General features: G+C 42.6%; 1 protein-coding gene and 1 pseudogene across 1 annotated transcript in view; both read right to left on the minus strand.

The window, feature by feature from the left end:
- WDR93 (WD repeat domain 93) overlaps window positions 1-23,338 on the minus strand; it is a 49,696-nt gene that overhangs the window by 9,864 nt on the left and 16,494 nt on the right. Inside the window, exons 3-10 of the mRNA XM_083184171.1 lie at window positions 18,514-18,715; window positions 17,122-17,186; window positions 16,958-17,036; window positions 15,018-15,097; window positions 13,745-13,829; window positions 9,969-10,152; window positions 5,510-5,577; window positions 3,640-3,726 (exon numbers count right to left, since the gene is read on the minus strand). Coding sequence (XP_083040297.1) covers window positions 3,640-3,726; window positions 5,510-5,577; window positions 9,969-10,152; window positions 13,745-13,829; window positions 15,018-15,097; window positions 16,958-17,036; window positions 17,122-17,186; window positions 18,514-18,715 — 850 coding nt within the window. The remainder of the gene's footprint in view (window positions 1-3,639; window positions 3,727-5,509; window positions 5,578-9,968; window positions 10,153-13,744; window positions 13,830-15,017; window positions 15,098-16,957; window positions 17,037-17,121; window positions 17,187-18,513; window positions 18,716-23,338) is intronic.
- On the minus strand, window positions 19,202-22,929 carry LOC146072173 (uncharacterized; annotated as a pseudogene).

The raw sequence follows: 23,338 nt of genomic DNA on the forward strand, positions 1-23,338 counted from the left end.
ATGTCGACCTTTCGACTGTTGACCTTCCCCATGTCAACCTAATGCTTGTGTCGACCTAATGACCCTGTCGACCTAAGGCCATGTTTAGCTAGTCAAGACAGTCCCTGGAGCTTACAGTCTATATTCCCTGTCTATATTACAGTCTATATTCCCTGCCAATGGATGCACACACCTGGCGGGCAGGCGTCACAGGGACTTGGTAAGCTGCGAGCTTTGCAGCTTACCAAGTCAATCAGAATGACCGCCTTAGTACCCAGTCGCGACTTTGTAAGCAGGGATGTGGCGCGGGTGGCCGGTTCTCCATATTGTAGTTAGTTCCGTGTGCGCTAATTCTGTTTAGCAAGTCACGACAGTCCCTGCAGCTTACAGTCTTTATTCCCTGCCACGTGGATGCACACACCATTTATTTAGCGGGCAGGCATCACAGGGACTAGGTAAGCTGCAAGCTTCGCAGCTTACTAAGTCAATCAGAATGACCATCTTAGTACCCAGCCGCGATTTTGTAAGCAGGGATGTGGCGCGGGTAGCCGGTTCTCTGCATTGTAGTTAGGTCCGTGTGCGCTAATCCTGTTGCAGCTGCACATAGCGCTGGGGCTCTGTTGCCGGGTGGGAAACGGTGTCAACAGCCAAACTCCGATTGGGGCCACGTGTCACATACCTGCGTCCTGCAGCGAGGCTGATCTGCAGGAGGTCTAAGTAGCTGAGCGGGCTCTGTGTTAGGTGTCAAGTAGGAGGGGGCAGAGACTGCACAACCGTCTGCGAACAGCACTGGCGGTAATATACCAGTGCTGCTAGTGTTAGTAGCGTGTGGAATACATGTTTTACATACACTGATTATATCCGGGGCTGTGGGAAAGTGGAGGGGTGGAGATTACTGCGGCAAAGTACATTTTATTTCAATTTATAAACAAACAATACAATGTGCAATTGTAAATTGACAATTCGTCAGAAGCGGAGAACTTAATCTTTAAAATGGTATGTGCTCACTTATCGATTTAGGTTAAGTATGAAGGGAAAAAAGGGATTGTCACCAAAAATCACCTTCTTGAAATAATATATATGATGATTATGGTTCTATTGTTTCCTCATGTTATACAATGAATGGGGACATGCATAATTCCAGCGGGCAGGTATGTGATGTCCCAACACAGTAATTAACATAGATTTGTAAACAAACAATACAATGTGCAATTGTAAACATTTCATCAGAAGGGGAAAATGTAATCTTTCAAACGGTATGTCATTTATCGATTTTGGTTGAGTATGAAGGGAGAAAAAGGGAACATCACGAAAAATCACCTTTTAGAAATAATATATATGATATTTTATGATGCATTTCTTGAAGTTGTTTTTTTGGAGCTAATGTCATTGGGAAACTAGTTTAGGTTTTATAAAAACATAAAAACGTAACCCCTTCAGTAGTGTTTTTATTTACAGTGGGTTTTTTTAGGGAGCGCTCCCCACTGGGCATGTTTTTTGGGGAGCGCTCCCTAAACCCACCTACTGCATTTCCCGGGGGCCGGTCAGTGCTGCTGAGCACTCCATCAGCTGCTGCCTGGCCCTGCCCCGGCAACCCAGCTGTGTGCGGCATGACGTTAGCCAGGTCACGCCGCACACAGCCGGGGGAAGGAGGCAGGGCTGGGCAGCAGGAGCCAGGCAGCGGCAGAAGCAGAGTACAGCGCTAATCTCAGTGGCGCTGCCCTGCAGTACGGAGTGCAGGCAGTGGTACTCCCAAGAATTTTCCGGGTTTACCAGTGAGTGCTTTGGAGCATAACCCGGAAAAATTATTGGGAGTACCAGGGAAGGGGTTAAGGTGTACCTATTTAACAAGAGGGTAGCATAAGCTTTGCCACCACATTGTCCTCATCACTGTACACTTTCTTATTAGAGTTGTGTACAAGCAGCATAATGGAAACAGTGTGATTTGTTGTAGGCAATACATCAGGGCTAACTGTGAAGATGCTGATGCATGATAAAGGGTAGGCCCTTAAGAAAAATAAATCAATGGAAGATAGCTGGAAATACCCAAGTGACGCATAACAGACAAGTTCTATCAATAACATTTATACGTAAATTACAATTACATGGCAACACTCAATGGGGGCTTCCAAATATACTGGTGCTGTCGTTCCCACAGCATTTTGCACAGTAACCCAACTTGACCTTGCAAGCTGTGATTCACACTCTGTTCTGTTAAGTGTATGACTGCAATCTGGCACACATAACCTATTTGTTCCTTTAACAAGAGACTGTATTGCAGCAATGGAACTGCAGCCCTGCTTGCAGGAAAAGAGAATATCTCATAGCTTCCCTATTCTTCAATCCATTCATCCATTCATCTATCCAAATAGGAAATCCCCAAATTAGTACAGTAATCCGTTTGAAGGTGACATACAGTATACCTACTTTTCAAAGCCCGTTAAGATCAGTTACCATCAAACAGAGAGGGGAGCATACAGCTCTTCAAGAAATCATAGGTCAGATCTACACAAGAAGCAAATGTAATAGGGTCCGATTTTGCCGGGTTTGTTTGGTCTTGCAAAAGATTACATTTAAAAAAAAAAGTCCAAGATCGTCTGGCATGCCGCACCTCTGACAAATTCTGACCCTATTACTATGCCCCTTTGTATATGTTATCTACTTCGGGGCCATCTCTTCCATTGGCCATAAAGGGCAGTTTTCCATGGGCCCCACGATTCTAAGGGCCCACAGCAGACAGATATCAGTCACCGGGGAGGGCTTGCCTTTCCTCAGTGACAATGGCTCCCGCTCTGCCCCTGATCAGGTAAGCCACGCCTCTGTTCACTTCATTCACTCCATCCTCCATGTCTTCAGGGGACTTGCTGCCGGAACAGAGAGCCACTTCCTGTTAGCGCTGCTGCTGTGGCCCAAGCCTGCCAAGACTTAATCCGGAGGGCACAAACAGTCGTATAACAGGTCAGCCCTTTGTGTAGAAGGCATCCTTACTATGGCTCCTTCAGTCACAGTCTGCGGCTGTCAGCAGCTCCGTTCCCTTCTCAGATGTCTCAGCACTGAGTTCCTGTTCTCTGGCTGCTACACTGTCCCAATGGTCATAGTGCATAAACTTTTAGAAAGTGCTGTCCTGCACACCCCTCTTCCCTACAGGGCTGTGAGATAGTCTCCAGTGACGCACAGTGAATTAGAACTTTCACCTACACACCGACTCCTGCAGCTACTGTCAGTTGTTGTGAGGAGGGCTATGTGCTCTGGGTGAGTGGAAACAGTGTGCGTGTGTGTGGGGAATTACAGTGTTTAATGTGCTCTATATGTGAGGAGGGTAGCGTGTAAAGGGTGTTTAATACAGGGTAGGGGAGGGGTAGTGTGCTCTGTGTGTGACCACCCCAACTCTGCTGGACCAAGCAAGAGTCCAAGGATTGGTTAATAGGGGCTCCAGTGAAATATATATATATATATATATATATATATATGTAGATGAGAGAGTGCACCTCATGGTGTATTAAAATATAGCTTTATACCGCATACAACCTGCATGGTGGGGACAACTAAGGAGGGCATCGGGCAAGTATTGTCTCCCAAGCACTGCGAGTGCCGGCCAGCACCAACACATACTGTGTATATTTCTTATGAATCAAGCAAACTCTTATTTCAATGCCTTACCTGCTTTATCTTTTGTAGATTTGCCCAAAACATATACAAGGTGATTGTGATACCCATTCCAGTGTACACTTATAGCATTAGGTATCGCTAAAAAGGAAACAGACATTATTAGTCAGATAAAGCAAATAGTGGGCAGCATCTTTCTACTGCTATGGGGGACATGTATCAAAGCTTCTAAAAAATTTAGAAGAAGTGGAGAAGTTGGTTATAACAACCAATTCGCTTCTAACTAGAATTCATTACGTACATTATATAAAATGATGAGGAAGCTGTTCGGTTGCTATGGGCAACTGTCCACCTGTCGACACTTAGAAGGCTTGATACAACTCTGCATTATATTCTTGTTTGGTTTGGTTTAAAGATTAGGTTTGGGTGGTGGCACCATCTAGTGGATGAAAATGCACTTTACATGCTACATCCTAAGCCCGTAAAGCCGTATACATGGTATACTGAACTGCTTGACTTTAATATATTTCATAAATTGTTTAATCACATAATGTAACACTTTACAATTATTTTAATATGCGGTTTAAAAACATGAATTTATAGAAAGGTATATGCTAGAATGACAATTTCACACTATACTATGACCATGTTAATGATGGCTGTTATATCCAAACCAACATTTTACAGCAACACAGACTCAGGACAGGACATGATAAAGGAAAGGGAAAGAATGTAGAGGGAGATATAAGAACAGAAAGTTAGTTGGAACAGGGGTAAGTGGGGCGGGGGGGTATTTCTTATTTGTTGCATTATTTGTGAGCCATCCATTTTTCATACATATGTGTATCGATCTATATATTTATTTACAGTTTCTTGTACAGCGCAGCATATTCCGTTGCGCTCTACAATTGGAGCTGAATCCTGAGGAAGGTGTGGGGTTGCAACACAATGTGGCATTGAGCCCTTATTGTCACCATAGTTCTGGACCATCCAAACATCCTGAGGCGACACTGTACACTGTCACCATGCCTTTTCAACTGCAAGGATCTCTTGCTGAACATGGATTACCTTGGACAGACTCTCACTTATCTGGGTAACTACTAGCCTTCTGCTGGGCAATAGACCGGAACGGTTATGGATCACAGGATAGACAGACATTAGGTCTACAAGCATTAGGTCGACATGACTGAAGGTCATCCCAAGCATTAGGTCGACATTGGGGAAGGCCAACACTTTTTTTTTACCCGAATGTTGACACAGTCGACATGGACACTAGAAAAGTGCAGCTGCGCGCGCCATGCTTCGGGCACGGTGCCTTGCTATGCTCGGCACACTATTTTATACTCCCACCACGCCCTAGTGGATGGTAGGGCATGAAATACCGCCTGCCGGCACATGTCGGCTCAAGATAAAGTAAAAAACCCAATGTTGACTTTTTGACTGTTGACCTTCCCCATGTCTGCTTAATGCTTGTGTCCACCTAATGTCCCTGTCGACCTTCAGTCATGTTAACCTTCATGCATGTCGACCTAATGACCGTATAGACTCTTTTGATTTGAACACTACCACTCCCCTAATGCCAACTACAAGAGTGGCTTAGGGGGGTATTCAATCACAGCCGCTATTTTCACCGGGTGGAAATAGTGGCTGACAGTATTAAATCCCGACAGGACTCGCCTGCAACAGGATCACCTCCCTCCAGAGGCGAACCTGTATTGTCGGAAACGGCCGCTGGATTGTAAAATCTGCGGCCGTTTCCCACGATGCAGGGACTTTCCGACTGTGGATGGGACTTCACTCTGGAAGGACGTCAACTATCTGATCGCAGGACTGCAAATTAGCACAGAAGTGATAAGGTCTGAATAACCCCCGATATCCAGCAATGCCAGCACTGACTCACAGCCTGGAGCAGAAGTGTGCCTACCTGAATGCACAGCATCTGTATCACTGCGGAACAGCTTATTAGATTGGAGAAAATGAAACATGGTACACCTAATAATAAAGCAGAGACGGGTTATATACAATTCACACGCTCATTACAGTAGCAGCACTTTAGATTTACACACCATTCAATAAGCAGTAGGCACATAAGATATAATCATCACAAAGCAATTTAATCAGTAAAACAAGAAAATAAATAAAGATACTCTAACAAGGGCATAGGTAGGAAAAGTATAATATTATACATTATAGTACTATTACTGCATGTATGGGGGAAATAAAGCTATACTATTAGGTTTCATTTGATGCAAAATACAGAGGGTAAAATGTAATAGGATGAGAGAATCAGAAAGTGAGAGATTTGGTAAGAAATCTCCAGGTTTTTATAAAGCAGCAATCATTTACACTGCAAAATCACACTGGAGATTTCTTACCAAATCTCTCACTTTCTGATTCTCGCATCCTATTACATTTCCCCCAGAAAGTGCTTCATCAGTTGAGCATTCAGGACGAGAGTTATTAGTCACAAGTTATTAGAGTACATTTTCGGAGATGTCTATTACATGTTTCAATTCATTCACTTGAGCTAAGCGAATAACTCTTTACATACCTCATAAAAAACACCAGCAAAGCATTTATGTGACACTGCAGTCTACTCTACTATCTGCGTGTACATTTTATCCTGTTGCTGGAGAGCATTGTGACCTGGGAGAGCAAAGGCTTAGACCAGGACTAGCCAACTCCAGTCCTCGAGAGCTACCAACAGTTCTCGTTTTCCAGCTCACCTCACAGGTACACAGGTGAACTCATTACTGACTGACACATTTTAAAAGATCCACAGGTGGAGCTAAATACTTCACTTGTGATTCTGTGGGGAGATCTGGAAAAGTTTACTGTTGGTAGCTCTCAAGGACTGGAGTTGGCTACCCCTGGCTTAGACTGTAGGGCTAATGTAAGTGCACATAGATAGCTGGCCACTGAGGAAAACAGGCCAACAGCTTAAACAGATCATTGGCCACCCGGTGAATGCTACCTCCATAAGGCACCTAAGGAGGCATGGCTTCCTCACTCTGGGTGTCCTGGAGATGCGGGCTCCCTCCGGAGCCTTTGTTGTCTGCAGTGCTGGCTCGAACACTGTAACAGAAGCCTGGTGCTGCACATAATGTTACAGTGCAGCTCCTGTCTCCTGTCACTTAGCAGGAGCCAGGTGTTACCCACCGAAGGCTGCCTGCACCCCAATAGTGACGCCACTGATTGTCACAACAAAACAGTGAGGAGCTGTGGACTGTCGCATTTCGCATAATAGGAAGAAAGAGCAGACCGACAGCATTGATTTCCTTCCCTGCTGCATGTAGGTAGATTTGTTTTTTAGGGTCATCTCACCACCTGTTACCCCATATGTGCCTTTGCCCCAACACACCACAAAAACACTCACACATCATCTGTCTCACCTTTGTATGGCTCTTATCTGTCTCATCCCATATCTGTTCCTAGCCCCTGTTGTCAATTTCTAACCATTTCTTATTACCACTTTGTATGTGTATGTGCAGCATGTCATCTATTCTACTGCCATCCCATATGTACATCAGAGGTACACAGAGCAGCTTCCAGGTCCCCAGAATCCCCTCCAAACCATACAATAATGCTCCGGTTGTATTAATTATATTTCCACCAACCAATGGTAGATAACATCCGAGGGCCAAATGTAATCGGGTGAGAGTTTCAGAAAGTGAGAGATTTTGGGAGAGTTTTCCCCTTTTTTTAAAGCAGCAATCAATTACACTGCAAAACCAGGTTGATTTTGCCATGTAATTGATTGCTGCTTTAAAAAAAGGGGAAAACTCTCCCAAAATCTCTCACTTTCTGAAACTCTCACCCGATTACATTTGGCTCCTGATATCTATATCACTGTTGAGAACACAACAACCTACCCCACAAGCTCATTGCCTAGGTGTCATAAACATTCAATCTGTCTCAAAGTCATGCTACATACATATAAATAATATATCCAAAATACATCCATACCTTACACCATTGGTTACCTGTATTCTACCATATTCAAAATAAAATACTTTTACTTATACACAAGACCATTAACCTAAACTATACCAAGGTACATCTCTTCTATCTCAAGGTATATCCCACCCCAGCATCTTCCAACTTCACAAGATCTATGGCCCTTATTCTGGTTTACTTACAAAGGCACATTCCTTCTCAAATGGACAAAACCATGTGCCCTGCATTATTAATTTGTTTCTGTGCAGGGAAAATACTGACTGCTTTATTTTTACACTGCAATATAAATTTCACTTTGAAGTAAAACCCCACCTAAATCTAACGCTCTCTGCACATGTTACATCTGCCTCACCTGCAGTGCACATGGTTTTGTTCATTTGAGAAGGAATTTGCCTTTTGCAAGTGAACCAGAATAAGGACCAATGTCTCTCACCTACAAGCATTAATCACTCCCACTCATGATTGCAGGACTTTCTTTGAGCTGCACCCTGTAGAATACCCTCCCACGTGCAATAAGAGTCTCCTCTAGTCTTGAAACCTTTAAGCGTTCCCTGAAGACTCACCTGTTCAGGCAGCAAATTCCAGAACTGCCCACACAGCCTTCATATACTTTTTCTATCCAATTACATCCCCACTGTACAGTACAAATATATCCTCCTGACCCCTGGCCAACATTACTGGGTAACAGTATCATACAGCCCACCATGAACTTTTGCAATCTGGTGGACCATTATGCAATAGAAAACACCTATCCTTGTGTATCAATGCCTATTTCCCTATAGATTTTAAATTTGAATGCAGGACTCTCCAACAGTTTTGATCGTCTTTGACTACCCAGTTTGTTTATCACTGTTTCCATTTGTATAGTGCAACATAATTTGCTGCCTATTTAAGAAACTGTTAATGAATAAATAAATTTGCCCCTGCTCAAGATTTAGGAGGGTATTCAATCTGGGATTCTGACTGTTGGAACGTACTGACAATCGGAATCTCGGCTGTTTTTGCCGGCTTTCAACACTAATTCGAATAACGTAATGTCTGCAATAGGCATGGAGTGGGTTAAACATCCAAGGCTGTTGTGTGACCTTGGGAAGCATGTGACTCGGGGTTCTAATAAGGACTTAGGGAAGGGCAGTGTTTAGCTGGGATATCAGGGCAGGAAAGGGAGGAGTCTTCCTCTCTTTCCTGAAAGTTTTCCCACCCTCCCTCGTGTTATTATGGTTGGGTGGGTGTTAATTGCGTTGGCTGATAGGCGTGAAAGAACGGCAGGTGAATAGAATTAGTTCTTATTCAAATGATGATGCTACGTATATGTTTGCTTTTCGGTGCGCTCTCCTCTCATTGGCTTAGGCCTTCGCTTGATCACCCGCTCGGGGGGCAGCGACCCCACCCTGATGGGTGGGTAGTCAATGCAGTAGGTCGAGCGAATACCGCTTGTTAGGGTAGGCTTGTTTACGTATGCAGATTGTGTGGGTGGAGCTTAGTTAATTCGTTGTTCTTTTCTGTGCCACCATTAATTAATTAATTCATTATTAATAAATGAATCTAGCTTAAAAGTGCTAAAATAAATCAGCTAAAAATTTCTGCCAAACCTAAGTCTCCGAGTCTTTATTTCAGGTTTAGTTTGTAAGTATTGAAATGTGAATGTATATACATGCTAGAGGTCACACACATCAGATGCTAGGATGTTTAGACTGTTGATATTCAATGTACTGACAGCCAAGTGTCGGAAAGTCCTGAAATCAGCTGCAAATTGTCAGGCATCGGCCGAAAATTCAACAATCTGACTTTTCTCGTTGCACCCATTAGTTTGTTGGGGTTTGGGCGCTTTGCGCACCTAAACCTGACCTTACTGGGTGCTATATGCGTGATAAAAATCATCATTTGAATGTCTCCTCGTGATCTGCCGTTACTTTAGAAGGGAGATCGGGCGCAATAAAACATTTGAATTCCCCCCAATAAAATAAATATGTTGCATTGCAGGTCAATGAGTATAAACAAATGAACTGGTGGCAAAAACATTACAGAAGGATAGAAAATAAAATAAATATATGTAATGAAATAGCAAGAGGGCACTAAAACACAATACACTTTTCATCATGACATGGAAAACACCTGTAATGGTTTAATCACATGAATATTTCTTTCTGCTGTGATCCTAGGTTGTAGGTATTAAGGTGGCCATACACTGCTCCGACTTCTTGGAGCAGTGTATGGCCATCCAATCCCCCTTGAGCAGTCCAGGACCTTTCTGGGCGGCCGAATCATCGGCGATACATCACATGCAGTCCTTCTGCATGTGACGTATAACATGCAATCTCGATCCCCGTCACCGGGAAGCCGGGTCTGAGGTCGGACGTGCGACAAGTGTATGTGGGTATTCGGTCATGAGTGTACTTTCTTATAGCAATGGTTAATGCCTTTACCTGGATATCCCTCCTTCTGGTGTCTTCGGTATATCTAAGCTCAGATACTTTTCAAACATGCCCATAAATATCGCCTCCTGCTGATCCCACTGCTGGGAACTGATTATGTGATTCTGTCCAGTGCCAAATACACTGCTGTCCTCGCTGCTCTGCACAGCCTCCTGCACAGTTTTGAACAAACTTCCTAAATTACAAAACACCATATGATTAAAATCTCCTCCAGAGAGGATACACATTTAAAACGTTAGCATTATAATAGTAAATATAAGTTGAATCAATAAAACAAAGCATGCCACTGTTAATTGTCCACCCCAGAATACAGTAAGCTTTTTTGCAAGCTTATCTTCATAACCAATGTTTTTTTTTAATACATATACAGGTTGGCCCTTATTGGGGATTACGCTTTGTGAGCATGAGCAGCCACCGGTGCCGGATCCTGAGTGTTTGCAGGTCCATTTTGAGCCGTTAAAAAAAAAAAAAACGCCTCTAATAGTATACCGCAACAATGACCGCCAGTCATAAATTGTGATTTTTGCATCAGGGCTAATTTGATACCCCCAATATTTGACAGCCAACATTTTTTGAGGGTAATTGAGATAGTAACTTCAATGCTTTCTGATGCTTCAATATACATCTTTGTTTCACGATCAAAAGGATTATAAATACTGTATTGTACAAAATTACCTTTAGGCTGTGTGCATAAGATGTATATGAAACAGAAATGAATTATCTTGTTTCCACAACCTTTTTATTTGAAATTATATAATAAATGTGAGCGACGCTGACATTTTTAGTGGATATTTTGTACATCTCTCACAGATGTTGGCTCTCAAAGGGTTAAGCATTTTGTATATGGGAAACTCCACTTGTACTTGATAATGACCATGCAGATTTTTAATAGTTAAGGTGAAACATCATCAAACTGAAAAATTTATAATACCTCTAGTCTAGAAATACTACATTTCAAAATAGTGTATATTTAATTATATTTTAATAAAGAAAAATACAATTTTAATAATAACGAAGTTCAAAAAAGTATTATACTAATAAATCTAGGTTTCATTGTGTACATGTTTTTCTCCTTTAAAAGATCATTTTAAAATGTCCACTTCCACATATATTTACTTTATTTAATGGGCTACAAAACAATGGCGCTAGTTTTTCCATTTTAGACCACACTGATCCATGGTACAATGTATGAGGGCTTCCATCAACCATAATCACTGAAAGTAGCCACTGAATCACCAAAATAGTAGCCCTCTCCATGGCCCTAACTCCTGCGGAGTTTGTATATTCTCCCTGTACTTGCGTGGGTTTCCTCCGGGTATTCCGGTTTCCTCCCACAATCCAAAAATATACTGGTAGGCTAATTGGCTCCAGACAAAGTTAACCCTAGAATGTCTGTGTGCGCGTGTACATGTTGTAGGGAATATAGATTGTAAGCTCCACTGGGGCAGGGACTGATGTGAATGTTCAAATATTCTCTGTAAAGCGCTGCGGAATATGTGTGCGCCATATAAGAAACTGTTAATAAGTAATAATAATAAATTAATAAATAAATAATGGGTGGCCAAAGTGAACAAAGACCTGTAAATCTGCCCAACCAATCTAATTGTGACCTTTAAAGTTAAAGTTAAAGGTTTCCTAGTGGGCTAACATGGCTACTGGGATTCTGTGTCTTATCAGAAAATATACAAATGCTAGAATTAGGTATATATTTATAAATATAAATATATGTGCGAGGTAAAAGGGGTGGACCAGGCGCTAATAGAAATATTTTTTTTAGACATTGCCTAGGTTGACAGTCAATAGGACAACATGCTCAAGGTCAACATAAACAAAAGGTCAACACAAGCATAAGGTCCACATGAACATGCATTTTTTGAGGGATTTTTAAAAAAAAATTCATATTTTACCATCCACGTGGACTATGAATGGGAATAGTAATGTAAGCCGAGTGCAGCCTTAATGGAGCAAGGCACCTGGCCTGAAGCATGGTGGGTGAAGTGAGACTTGCAAGGGGGCGTGGTACATTAATTGGGTGTCCACATGCTCAAGTGTCGGCATTGACACCAGAAAAGCGTGGAACACTCATATCAACCTTTTCCATGTCAACCTTTTGTCAATGTTGTCCTTGTGCATGTCAAATTTTTCTTTTTTAAAGATTTTTTAGTTTTTTGATCATCAGTTACAATCAACAGAGTAGGAACAGAAAAATGATGTTGATTTGCATAAAACAGATATTGTCATTATCATTTAGTAAAAGAAACATTTTACATTGGAACAAAAGCATTCAGTGTGTCATTTTCTGTGTAGAACAAATATTATGGTGTTCATGGGAGGGTCCGACAACTAATTCCACTGTCCACTAATTCCACAGTCCAACTAATTCTACAGAGGGGATACAGCTGCCATCCGCATCATTAAGAAAGCCAGGCTGCAGAGGAGGGAGGAGAGCCGTGCCTCCCAGCGGGGTCTGGGGACTCATAGAGTGGGACAGCTGCCGCAGCATGAACGGGGCTGACTGCAGAGGAGGGAGGGCAGCCGGGCCACCCAGGGGGGTCCAGGGAGATTGCAATACCTGCCACAGCATGAGCAGTGCTGGCTGCGGTGGCAGGAGGAGGGGGGGGAGCGGCAGATCAAGAACAGAAGAGCCGCATGGGTTGGCCACCCGTGCTACAGTATCCATAAATTCATAATAATCAGAAATACTAATTTACATACAATATATTTAAAATCACATACTGTATGGTCTGATTGAGACAAGGACATTGTTACATGGTGCGCAATCAACTTCCATCTGCATATAAAAACATGCGCCACAACAACCAAAAGGATTTCATCTGGTCCTACATCTGCCTCATTTGGAGGCTAATGCTGTGTACACATGGTGAGATTTGACATCAGATTTTGACTATATAGACAAAATCGCATGCAGATCGCACAGGTTTTTTTACCTGGCGATCCCAATGCGCGCTCCTGTGACAGGACAAATTGAAACCCAGATAGACAGGGCAGCAATGACTATATAGTGCAAATAGAATGTAGATTGTATGAATTGTATGTAAATAGTACAGAGTTAGCAAAGATTGCATAGCACTCGAATCTTAAGTTGAATAGCAAGGGAATCTCACTGTGTGTACACAGCATAACTGCTTGGTATCACTGCTGCTACTACAGTATGGGTGGCCATGCTTATACCCCTTTTCCACTTGCAGAGCTGGGTCATACCCGGGAATGTGTTCCCGGATGCTTCCCGGGACACTACCCGGGAATGTGCCCTTTCACATTGCACTCAGACCTGGGATCGACCCAGAACAGCCCCATTCACACTGATCCCGGGAAATCCCTGCAAATACACAAGCATGTCATTAGAGCCCATGTGAGCCCAAGAAAGCTCCAATCAGCAGCTTTTTTAAAGTCCCGTGTACCCGATCCCGGGTACGGGACCATTCACACTGACCGCATCCCGTGTCGATTCTGGGTCATACCGAGGTCAGGATCTGGGTAGAGATCCCGGAATGCTGAACACGGTATATTCGTCCAAGACCCTTTCACACTGAGCTAAATCCCAGGTTGATGCGCTTTCATGTGCAAAGACCCGGGGTATTTTTGCAAGTGGGAAGGGGGTATACCACTGCTTCAGATCTCACACCATCCAAACAAGATACCCAGAATCACTCTGATTTACATTATCCAAGAACATGTACTAAAATGCTAACTTTATATTACATTGTGACAGATTACTGCTTGTTCTTCAGAAATGATTATGTCACCTGCAAGTGCTTTGGGTGGCTTAATCTTCATCAGAAGCACTGGTGGCGTGATCTTTGGCTCTGGCATAACAGGTGTCCCAGCTGTCTGCAATGCAGGAGATAGGAAAATAAATGTTACACATAAGACTTTTGGAAGCAACAAATATGCCATTCTAGAACATGAGAGATTCTAATAGCACCATATTCAGCACTTGTGAAAGTCAATGATAGTTAGGAGTTAGGAGTTTTTGCAAAAGCACCGGAATTTCGAGAATGTTTATGGGTCATTTCTCCGACTGCAACGGCAATCCAGAAAACAAATGGCTGCACAAGTCACATCTGCCCCACCTGCAGTGCACATGGTTTTATCCATCTAAAGAAGGAATTTGTCAGAAAAAGTGAACCAAAATAACCCCCTCAGTTCCTGCAACTATTCTGTACAAATATAGGGTTACTCAGATGGACAATGATCAGAGTATCTGCAACCACTGCCACTTGGAATTGCAAGGTCACTTGTCAGAGTTACAATACATTTCTAAGAGGCTACAGCAACAGCATATTTTGGCACAATAGCTGCATACAGAATAGCAGCTGCATTAGCGCACATCTTTGAATCAGGTCCTATGGACAAATTAAACACCCACATAACTGAACTTTATTGTGTGTGATAGATTCCTCTAAATTAGCCTTCAGGGTGAAGAAGGAGCCTCTATCTTACAGGTGGGAACACAGTCTATTACTCTAATGGGGTCTACACACGGGGCAACTTCAGAACATTTTATAAGAGATCTAGTGAGAAAATGCCCCTACATCGCTCCGTGTGCCATGGCGATATCAATGCGCGGCCCTGCCCGTTGCTATCGCCTGACACATTGCTGTGCAGCAATGTGTGCTGAGCGATCTAGTGTGTAGGCCCCATTAGAAAAAGGAGATGCATTCTAGGAGAGCGATCTAGTGTGTGGGCCCCATTAGAAAAAGGAAATGCAGCCTTGTTCCTATACTTTTAAGAGGACATGTTTTTTTGCTTATAGCAATAGCCATTGTAATAAGCAGAGATTAAATCAGTAATAAAGGTAATGTTTATATGAGTGACGACAACCTCTGATGTCGTCACTCATATTACGTGAAGATATAAATTAAGTTACACCAAGGGGAAACACTGAATAGGGAGGGGGGAACTAAGTGGACAATTAGGGGAATTAGCATGCAGGTGTGTAAATGCATCCGTGTCACCACAGCACATCATATTCCTGGTATTAGAGCAGACAGACAGTAATGCACCAGCTGCTCTTACACTAGCCGGGGATTGCTCCAGCTCCTTCAGCCAGGTGTCTTTATGCAGCTTGTATACGTCCAGCCAACATTCCCCATTACCTGTGCATTGATAAAAATGACATATTATTAATATGACAAAATGTGAACCAAAAGTTCCCCAAATAATGTTTATTAATGTGGGCTGTAGTTTGACTACACCAAGGAATAAAGGTGCCCATATACGGTGCGTTTTGCGGGTGCAATTCGATGCATGCTCTCGCGCACAACCCAACACACAATTTAAAAAGTATGTGCTGCACTAGCTTCGGATCACATCGCATGCAAATCGCATGCGATGACATTCAAAACGCATGCAATGATCGCACTGTGTATGGGCACCTTGAACTGCTATGTTTCAGGCTCAGTTTATACCAAATAAAAGTGTTCATTTTTCCAGCACTAGAGCCCAGGGCTATCGCTGACAGTGTACCTTAGGTACAGGAATGATAGCATACAACAACCTTCCTCTCCCCGCAGCCGGCTCTCTGGGCATGATCAATATCTCGCTATTATCACGATATCTCGAGCACAGCCCAAAGCCAGTAGCATTGTCCCTGCAGGCAGAATAGAACAATGCTAGCCCTGAGCTGGTGAAGCGGCCGGGGCGGCTTAACAGGCGATGTATGCCTGACAGCCAGTCATCCGTAAATGGCTTGGGGGATTGAAGGGGACAACCGTGCATTAATAATACATTAAAAAAATATTATCCCCCAGTTAACCAGCGTTAAATGCAGCGTATGCACTTAATGCTGGTTAATACATCAACCCCACTGTATCTCCAGTATTCCTGTATCTAAATTGCCCAGTAGTAAGATGGTTACACAGGATGGCAACACGCCCAAAGCATTCTGATGGGCTAAATTTCATTGTGTAACCCATACAATACCCTTAAAATCCATATGGAAACCCTTTAAATCCATGAGAACAGTTGTGGGAGCAGCTGTGCACTATTAATGGGTTCGACTTGTGAGTATCCCATTTAATGAAGACATTAGCCAATCAGCTTCTAATGGTCATGTTAAAGGCTGTTTTTTAAAAATGTCAGTTAGAACAGTCCTCCCTCTATACTACCAGAATTCCATTTACACAGTCAGTCACCATGGTCTTAATACACTTGTAGGAAAAATAACAGGCAACATATATTAGCTACTTCTAAACAACAAAGCAACCTTCTAAAAGAAAAAAATGAATTCACAAAAATGTATTGTTAAGCCCCCAAACAGATGCAAAAGCCCTTCCATCAAAATGACATTTTTTCCACCAGATTTGTCCCTTTAGGTTTAGTCCTATGTACACATCCACCTTTTTCATATTCTACTGTGAAACACAGGGATTTAACCAGGGAGTCAGCAACCAATAAGCTTCTGTTATTTTTTTATAGCACAGCCTGTAAAATGATAGATAGAAGCTGATTGGTTGATATTTATCACTCTCCAACATTTGATATATTTGTCTCTTATACTGCTTTCACATTGCAGAAATGGGTAATGACACGGTATTCTTAAATGGGACTTTAAAACGGGTCTGAGCCTTGAGACCTTTCACATTGCAGGTGAAAACCGTTTTAAAAATCATTTAATACCATTCAAACATTCAACACGTTTAACCCCCAAGGGACACGTTTCAAGCCATTGAAATAGAGCTGTTCAAACTGCCAACAAAAACTTTTTAACCGTGTTGAAATACCGGTTAACTTTAACCGCTAAATCAACTCTGGCACTTTCACATTGCAGCCTTAAACGTTTTAAAATGGAAAAAAAAACGGCAATATACCGTTTTAAAAGTGCGATGTGAAAGGGGTATAAGTTGTGTAACATGTATGAACAGATTGGATAAATATGGAGAAGCAGTACTTGCTTGTCAGTTTTCATTCTAAACATTGTAACCATTACTATGTAAAACAAAAAAATATATATCTACCTTCCAAAAGAACACCAGCATAGTCCCCACCATCAGACAGGTCACACTGTTTGCTAACAGTCCGCTTACTTATGTCCTCCTGTGAGTGACAGAAACATTTGACTGGATCAGTTTTCCTGAAAGGAAGCCTGTTAAGATATATGACAAGAAGGAAAAATTCCTACCGGTTCATTGAAAGCTTTGAGAAAATGTAGGTTCTCATCAGTAAAGTAGAAAAGACGAGCAATGCCTGGGGAAAAGAGAGTATCATGTTAGCATGTCATATCCATAATGTAGATGCCCAAAAACCTTTCTAATAATGCTTCAACCTTACATGTTGCTTCCACTTATATGAAATTCAGTTGCTGATCCAGAGTAGAGAGAAGGACAGAGTGCACTGTTTTTAAGTAATCAGCCAGCATAACTGTTAGGGGCCAGAAGCATGTCCTATGGAAGTCACCTGCTCCTCCTTATCCCTATTCAACAGGCATTCGGAAATGCATACAAGCAGAGTGAAGCATTACCAATTGATATGACAATGAATCACAAGTGTGCTTACCTCTAAGCAAAATGAAACACAGCCCTAAAGCCCCATATACACTAGATAATTTGCTCCATAAGCGATATTGTTAATGATTCCTGCTAAACTCATGGGTGATTGCACTGACCGATATTGTTAACATTATAGTTTAATGACGTCATACTGTCCCAGCTCCATACATGCAATCGTTGACTAGGAAGCACTTGTGGACACTGTCATAATGTGAATTGGGGGTTCTGTGTTGTTTAATGTGTACTGGCTGCACTACAATGTGACATAATGTGAACTAGGGCATAACATTGGTTTATAAAATAAACAAGGACACTACTAAGGGGTATAAAATTAACAATTGTTGTAGAAAGACGCCTCTCTAGAAGCATTGGTACACAGTACAATATTACAATATTACATATATTATTAAATGTAAATAATTAAATTCAACATAAAGCACAATAACAAGGCTAATAAGGTCATACATGATTTGCAGAGATCACACACATGAAGGCAGAGGAGCACTGCAGGCTAGGAGAAGAACACTGATATACACATACACCTGTTTTTTTTATATAATTAGTAAACTGCTTGAACCAGAGGCATAAGTTCATCGCAGTCTCCCGGAGGCAAGTTGGAATTTTGTGCCCCCCTCCCATTAAAATCGCCGGTTGACTCACAAGATTCAGCAGTCTGCAGCGTGAATTAGCGTTCTATCTCACAGTCCAGCAGCAGCTGTTCCATATTGCAGGTGTTACCAGGAATCCTGGCACAATGGCAATAACTCTGCAGTAGCAGCAGGTACACTCCAGAGCTCCATTGGAAGAGCTGTGGCCACATTTGCATCCTACCGTGAACCACAGGTGCTGCTATATATGCAGATGCCTCTTTAGGGCTTGGAGCCGGAAGGCAGATATCTCCATTGGCTCTGGGAGTTACACCCCTGGCTCGAACCAAAGTCTAAAAATACATCATGATGTAAAGAAAAGATTTACATAATGTCCCAATTAATTAATATGAGTTAGCTTAAAAAGAAAGCAATTACCCATGTCATCCACGGTGCTGAGGATGTAACCTTGGTTTTGCACCTGGCACACACTGAGGCTACAAACTTCTAGGTTATCTGCTTCCCAGCCACAAATCCAGCCATGGTCAGATAAGCTGTACACTGCCAGTCCATTTGACAGGCCTACAAATAGATATGTCCCAGATGCCCCTGCAGCCACACAATGAACTCTTCGGGATACCTAGAAATACAGGAAAGTTATCTGATTAATGACCATAATGGCACATTGCATATACAATAGAAAGGAAAATGGTTCTGCTGAATTTCAGAAGTGTTGAGATCAAAATGTACTAGAATATTTTTCTATTGGGTGCACTCTTTATATCATAGGGCTTATTCAGACCTGATTACACGGCTGCAAAATCAATAGACTGCACATATGTACGGTTTGTACACGTGCGCCAGTGGCGTAACTATAGCTCCGCAGCCCCCGCGGTGGCGGGGAGGCGCAGAGCAAGTTTGGGCGCCGGGGGTCTGCGGGGCTATAGTTACCCGCTGCTGTCTGCGGTACCTGCCTGCCGTGCCGTGACTGCCGTCACAGTCCCGTCTCTCCTAGCGCTGGATCCTGCTTCTATAATGAAAACGGACACTTAGAAAATGGCTGCCCCCATACTGCAGACAGTTTTCTGTCTTCAGTATGGGGGCAGCTATTTTCTAAGAGTCACGTTTCATTATTAGCAGCAGGAGCCAGCGCTACGGGACCGTGACGGCACGGCAAGCAGGTACCGCAGACAGCAGCGGGTGGGCAGGTATGGGCATGGAGGGGGGACTGCCGAGGGGAGGGGGAGTGGGGGCAAATTTTTTTTTGCGGCAGGGGGGGGGGCGCATAATAAGTAGCTACGCCACTGACGTGCGCAGTCATTTAATGGTGACTGATTGGAATGGATTTACAGCTAATCGCATGCCTGCTGTTTTCGGAGTGTGCATCTTCTGAAGACTGCATGATGGTATTATACATTTATTAACAGTTTCTTATATAGCGCACACATATTCCACAGCGCTTTACAGATAATATTTGACCATTCACATCAGTCCCTGCCCCAGTGGAGCTTACAATCTATATTCCTTACCACATGTACACGCACATACAGACATTCTAGGGTTAATTTTTTTGGTAGCCAATTTAGTATATTTTTAGATTGTGGGAGGAAACCGGAGTACCCTGAGTAAACCCACGCAAGTACGGTGAGAATATACAAACTCCGCACAGTTAAGGCCATGGTGGTAATTTAACCCATGACCTCAGCACTGCAAGGCAGTATAGCTAACCATTACACTGTCCGTGCTGCAAATACATTGCGTTGGACTCGCTGCTGCTGCTGTGATCAGTCTGCGTAGGAATGGACCCATCCTTAGCTTCAATCTCTCTGTAATTATGTATAGTCCACTAATGTGTATGCAATTGCAATTTCAGCTTGCAATGACTCCAGTGTGTTTGTTCCCAGGTGGCAGCTTCACTTGCTAACATTAGCAGCTCTGTAGCCTAGAGAAACACTAATGCATTATGTTGATGAATTAGGCCCATAACACGCTCACTGACCATACCAATTTTGCATGCACTCCAACTAACAGGATACATATAATATCCTGGCAGTGGTGATGCTAGGGGTAAAAAGGGGCTCTGTAAGTGACCTAACTTACTCCTCCTACCACCCTAACCCTTCCTACTTGCAGCCTTAACCTAAACCCCTCACACTTAAACTTTAACCCTCCCAACTCTAAACTGTGCCTAACCATAAAACCCATACCATGTTACCATAAACCTAACCCCTACATCCCCACAGCCTAACCCTAACACCCCCAACCCCTGTAGCCTAACCCTAAGTTCTCCCATAGTGTAAAACCCTAACCCCCCCACCCCAGCCTGACCATAACCCGCCTAACATACTTACATTCAGGCAGCCGGCTGTTGGGATTCTGGTTTAGGCAACCTCCACCGGTAATATAACTGCAGCCCTAATTTACTCCCACCGGACTGTATTTTCTACAGTGCATTTCTGTTATTAATCTAGTTACTACATTATCATGCATTCACTAATACTATTCTCTCTCTCTTTCTCTCTCTCTCCTCTATTGTCTTTTCTCTGCTCTCTTCTCTTCTGTCCTCTTTTCTCTTCTCTTCACTCCTCTCTTCTCTCTTGTCTTCTCTCTTCTCTTCTATCCTCTCTCTTCTCTCCTCTCCTCTTCTCTCTTGTCTTCCCTCATGTCTTCTCTTCTGTATTCTCTTCTCTCATGTCTTCTCTTCTCTCGTCTCTTCACTCCTCTCTCCTCTCCTCTTTTCTCTTCTCTTTACTTCTCTCTTCTCTTCTCACTTGTCTTATCTCGTCTTGTCTTCTCTCCTCTCATCTCTTTTCTCTTCACCCCTCTCTCTTCTCTTCTCTCCTCTTCTCCCTTGTCTCATATCTTGTCTTCTCTTTTTACTTGTCTTCTTTGTCTTCTTTCTCTTCTTTTCTCGCTTCTCTTCTCTCTTGTCATGTCTTCTCTTCTCTCTATTCTCTTCACTCTTCTCCTCTCTTTCCTTCTCTCTTCTCTTCACTCCTCTCTCCTCCCCTCTCATCTCTTCGCTTTCCTTCTCTCTTCTCTTCACTCCTCTCTCCTCCCCTCTCATCTCTTCGCTTATCTTCAATCTTGTCTTCTCTTCTCTCTCTTCTCTTCACTATTCTCTCCTCTCTTATTTTCTCTCCTCTTCACTCCTCTCTTCTCTCTTGTCTTCTCTTCTCACTTGTCTTCTCTCATCTCTTCTCTTCTTCTCTTCTCTTCTCTCTTGTCTTCTCTTCTCATTTCTCTTCACTCCTCTATTCTCTTGTTTTCTCTTATCTCTCTCTTCACTTCTCTCTTATCTCTTCACTCCTCTCTCCTCTCCTATCTTCCCTTCTCTCTTCTCTTCACTCCTCTCTCCTCTCTTGTCTTCTCATCTCTGTTCTCTTCTCTCTCATCTCTTCACTATTCTCTCCTCTCTTTTCTCTTCACTCCTCTCTTCTCTCATCTTCTCTCATCTCTTCTCTTCACCCCTCTCTTCTCTTCTCTCTTGTCTTATCTCGTCTCCTCTTATCTTTTCTATTCTCTTTACTCCTCTTCTCTCTTTTCTTATCTCTCTTCTCTTCTCTGCTCTCTCTTCTATTCTCTCCACTCCTCTATTCTCTCTTGTCCTCTTCTCTCTTATCTTCTCTTTCCTCTTCTCTCTCATCTCTCTTCTCTTCTCTCCTCTTCTCTTTTCTTCCCTCGTGTCTTCTCTTCTCTCTTGTATTCTCTTCTATCTTCTCTTCTTTCTCTTCACTCATCTCTTCTCTTCTCTCATGTCTTATCTTCTCTCTATTCTCTTCACTCCTCTCCTCTATTCTCTTGTTTTCTCTTCTCTTCACTCCTCTCTCATCTCTTCACTCCTCTCTTCCCTTCTCTCTTCTCTTCACTCCTCTCCTCTCTTCTCTCTTGTCTTATCTTCTCTGTTCTCTTCTCTTCACTATTCGCTTCTCTCCTCACTTCTCTCTTGTCTTCTCTCATCTCTTCTCCTCTTCTCTCCTCTCTCTTCTTTTCACCCCTCTCTTCTCTCTTGTCTTATCTCTTGTCTTCTCTTATCTTTTCTATTCTCTTCACTCCTCTCTTCTCTTCTATTCTCTCTTTTCTTCTCTTCTCTCTCTTCTATTCTCTCCACTCCTCTCTTCTCTTTTGTCTTCTCTTCTCTCGTCTTCTATTATCTCTTTTCTTCTCTTCTCTCTCTTTTATTCTCTCCACTCCTCTCTTCTCTTTGTCTTCTCTTCTCTCTCTTCTCTTCTGTCTTCTCTTCTCTCTTGTCTTATCCCTTTTCTTCTCTTCTCTCTTCTCTCTTGTCTTACCTCTTGTCTTCTCTTCTCTCTTCTCTTCTATCCTCTTATCTCTTCTCTCTTGTCTTGTTTCTGCTCTTCACTTCTCTCTTCTCTTCAATCTTCTCATTTCTCTTCTCTTCACTCTTGTCTTACCGCTTGTCTTCTCTCTCTTCTCTTCTGTCTTCTCTTCTCTTCTTTCTCTTCACTCCTCTCTTCTCTCTTGTCTTATCTCTTGACTTACCTCTTGTCTTCAAATTTCTCTTCTATCTTGTCTTACCTCTTGTCTTGTCTTCTCTCTTCTCTAGTCTCCTCTCTTGTCTTCTCTTCTCTCTTGTCTTTTGTCTTCTCTTCTTTGTTCTCTTTCTTCTCTTCTCTAGTCTCTTCTCTCTTGTCTTCTCTTCTCTAGTCTCTTCTCTTTTCTCTCTCTTCTCTCCTGTCTTCTCTTCTGTCTTCTCTTCACTCCGCTCTGCTCTTCCCTCTTGTCTATTCTTCTCTCTTCTCTTTTCTCTCTTCTCTTCACTTCTCTCTTCTCTTATCTCTTGACTTACCTCTTGTCTTCTCTTTTCTCTTCTATTTTCTTCTCTTCTCTCATCTTATATCTTGTCTTATCTCTTGTCTTGTCATCTCTAGTCTCCTCTCTTGTCTTCTCTTCTCTAGTCTCTTCTCTCTTGTCTTATATCTTGCCTTGTCTTCTCTTCTCTCTTGTCTTATATCTTCACTTCTATTCTCTCTTCTTTCTTCTCTCTTGTCTTATCTCTTCTCTTCTCTCGTCTTCTCTTCTTTGTTCTCTTCTCTCTTTTCTCTAGTCTCTTCTCTCTTGTCTTCTCTTCTCTAGTCTCTTCTCTCTTGTCTTCTCTTCTCTAGTCTCTTCTCTCTTGTCGTATCTTCTTTCTTCTCTTCTCTGTTCTCTCGCTCTCTTCTCTTCTCTCTTGTCTTATCTTCTCTCCTCTTCTCTCTTGTCTTCTCTCTCTTTTATTGTCTTCTCTCTCCTCCTCTCTTCT

The sequence above is a fragment of the Crinia signifera genome, chromosome 4 (assembly GCF_055691185.1).
Source record: "Crinia signifera chromosome 4, ASM5569118v1, whole genome shotgun sequence".
In the NCBI taxonomy this organism is placed as follows: domain Eukaryota; kingdom Metazoa; phylum Chordata; class Amphibia; order Anura; family Myobatrachidae; genus Crinia; species Crinia signifera.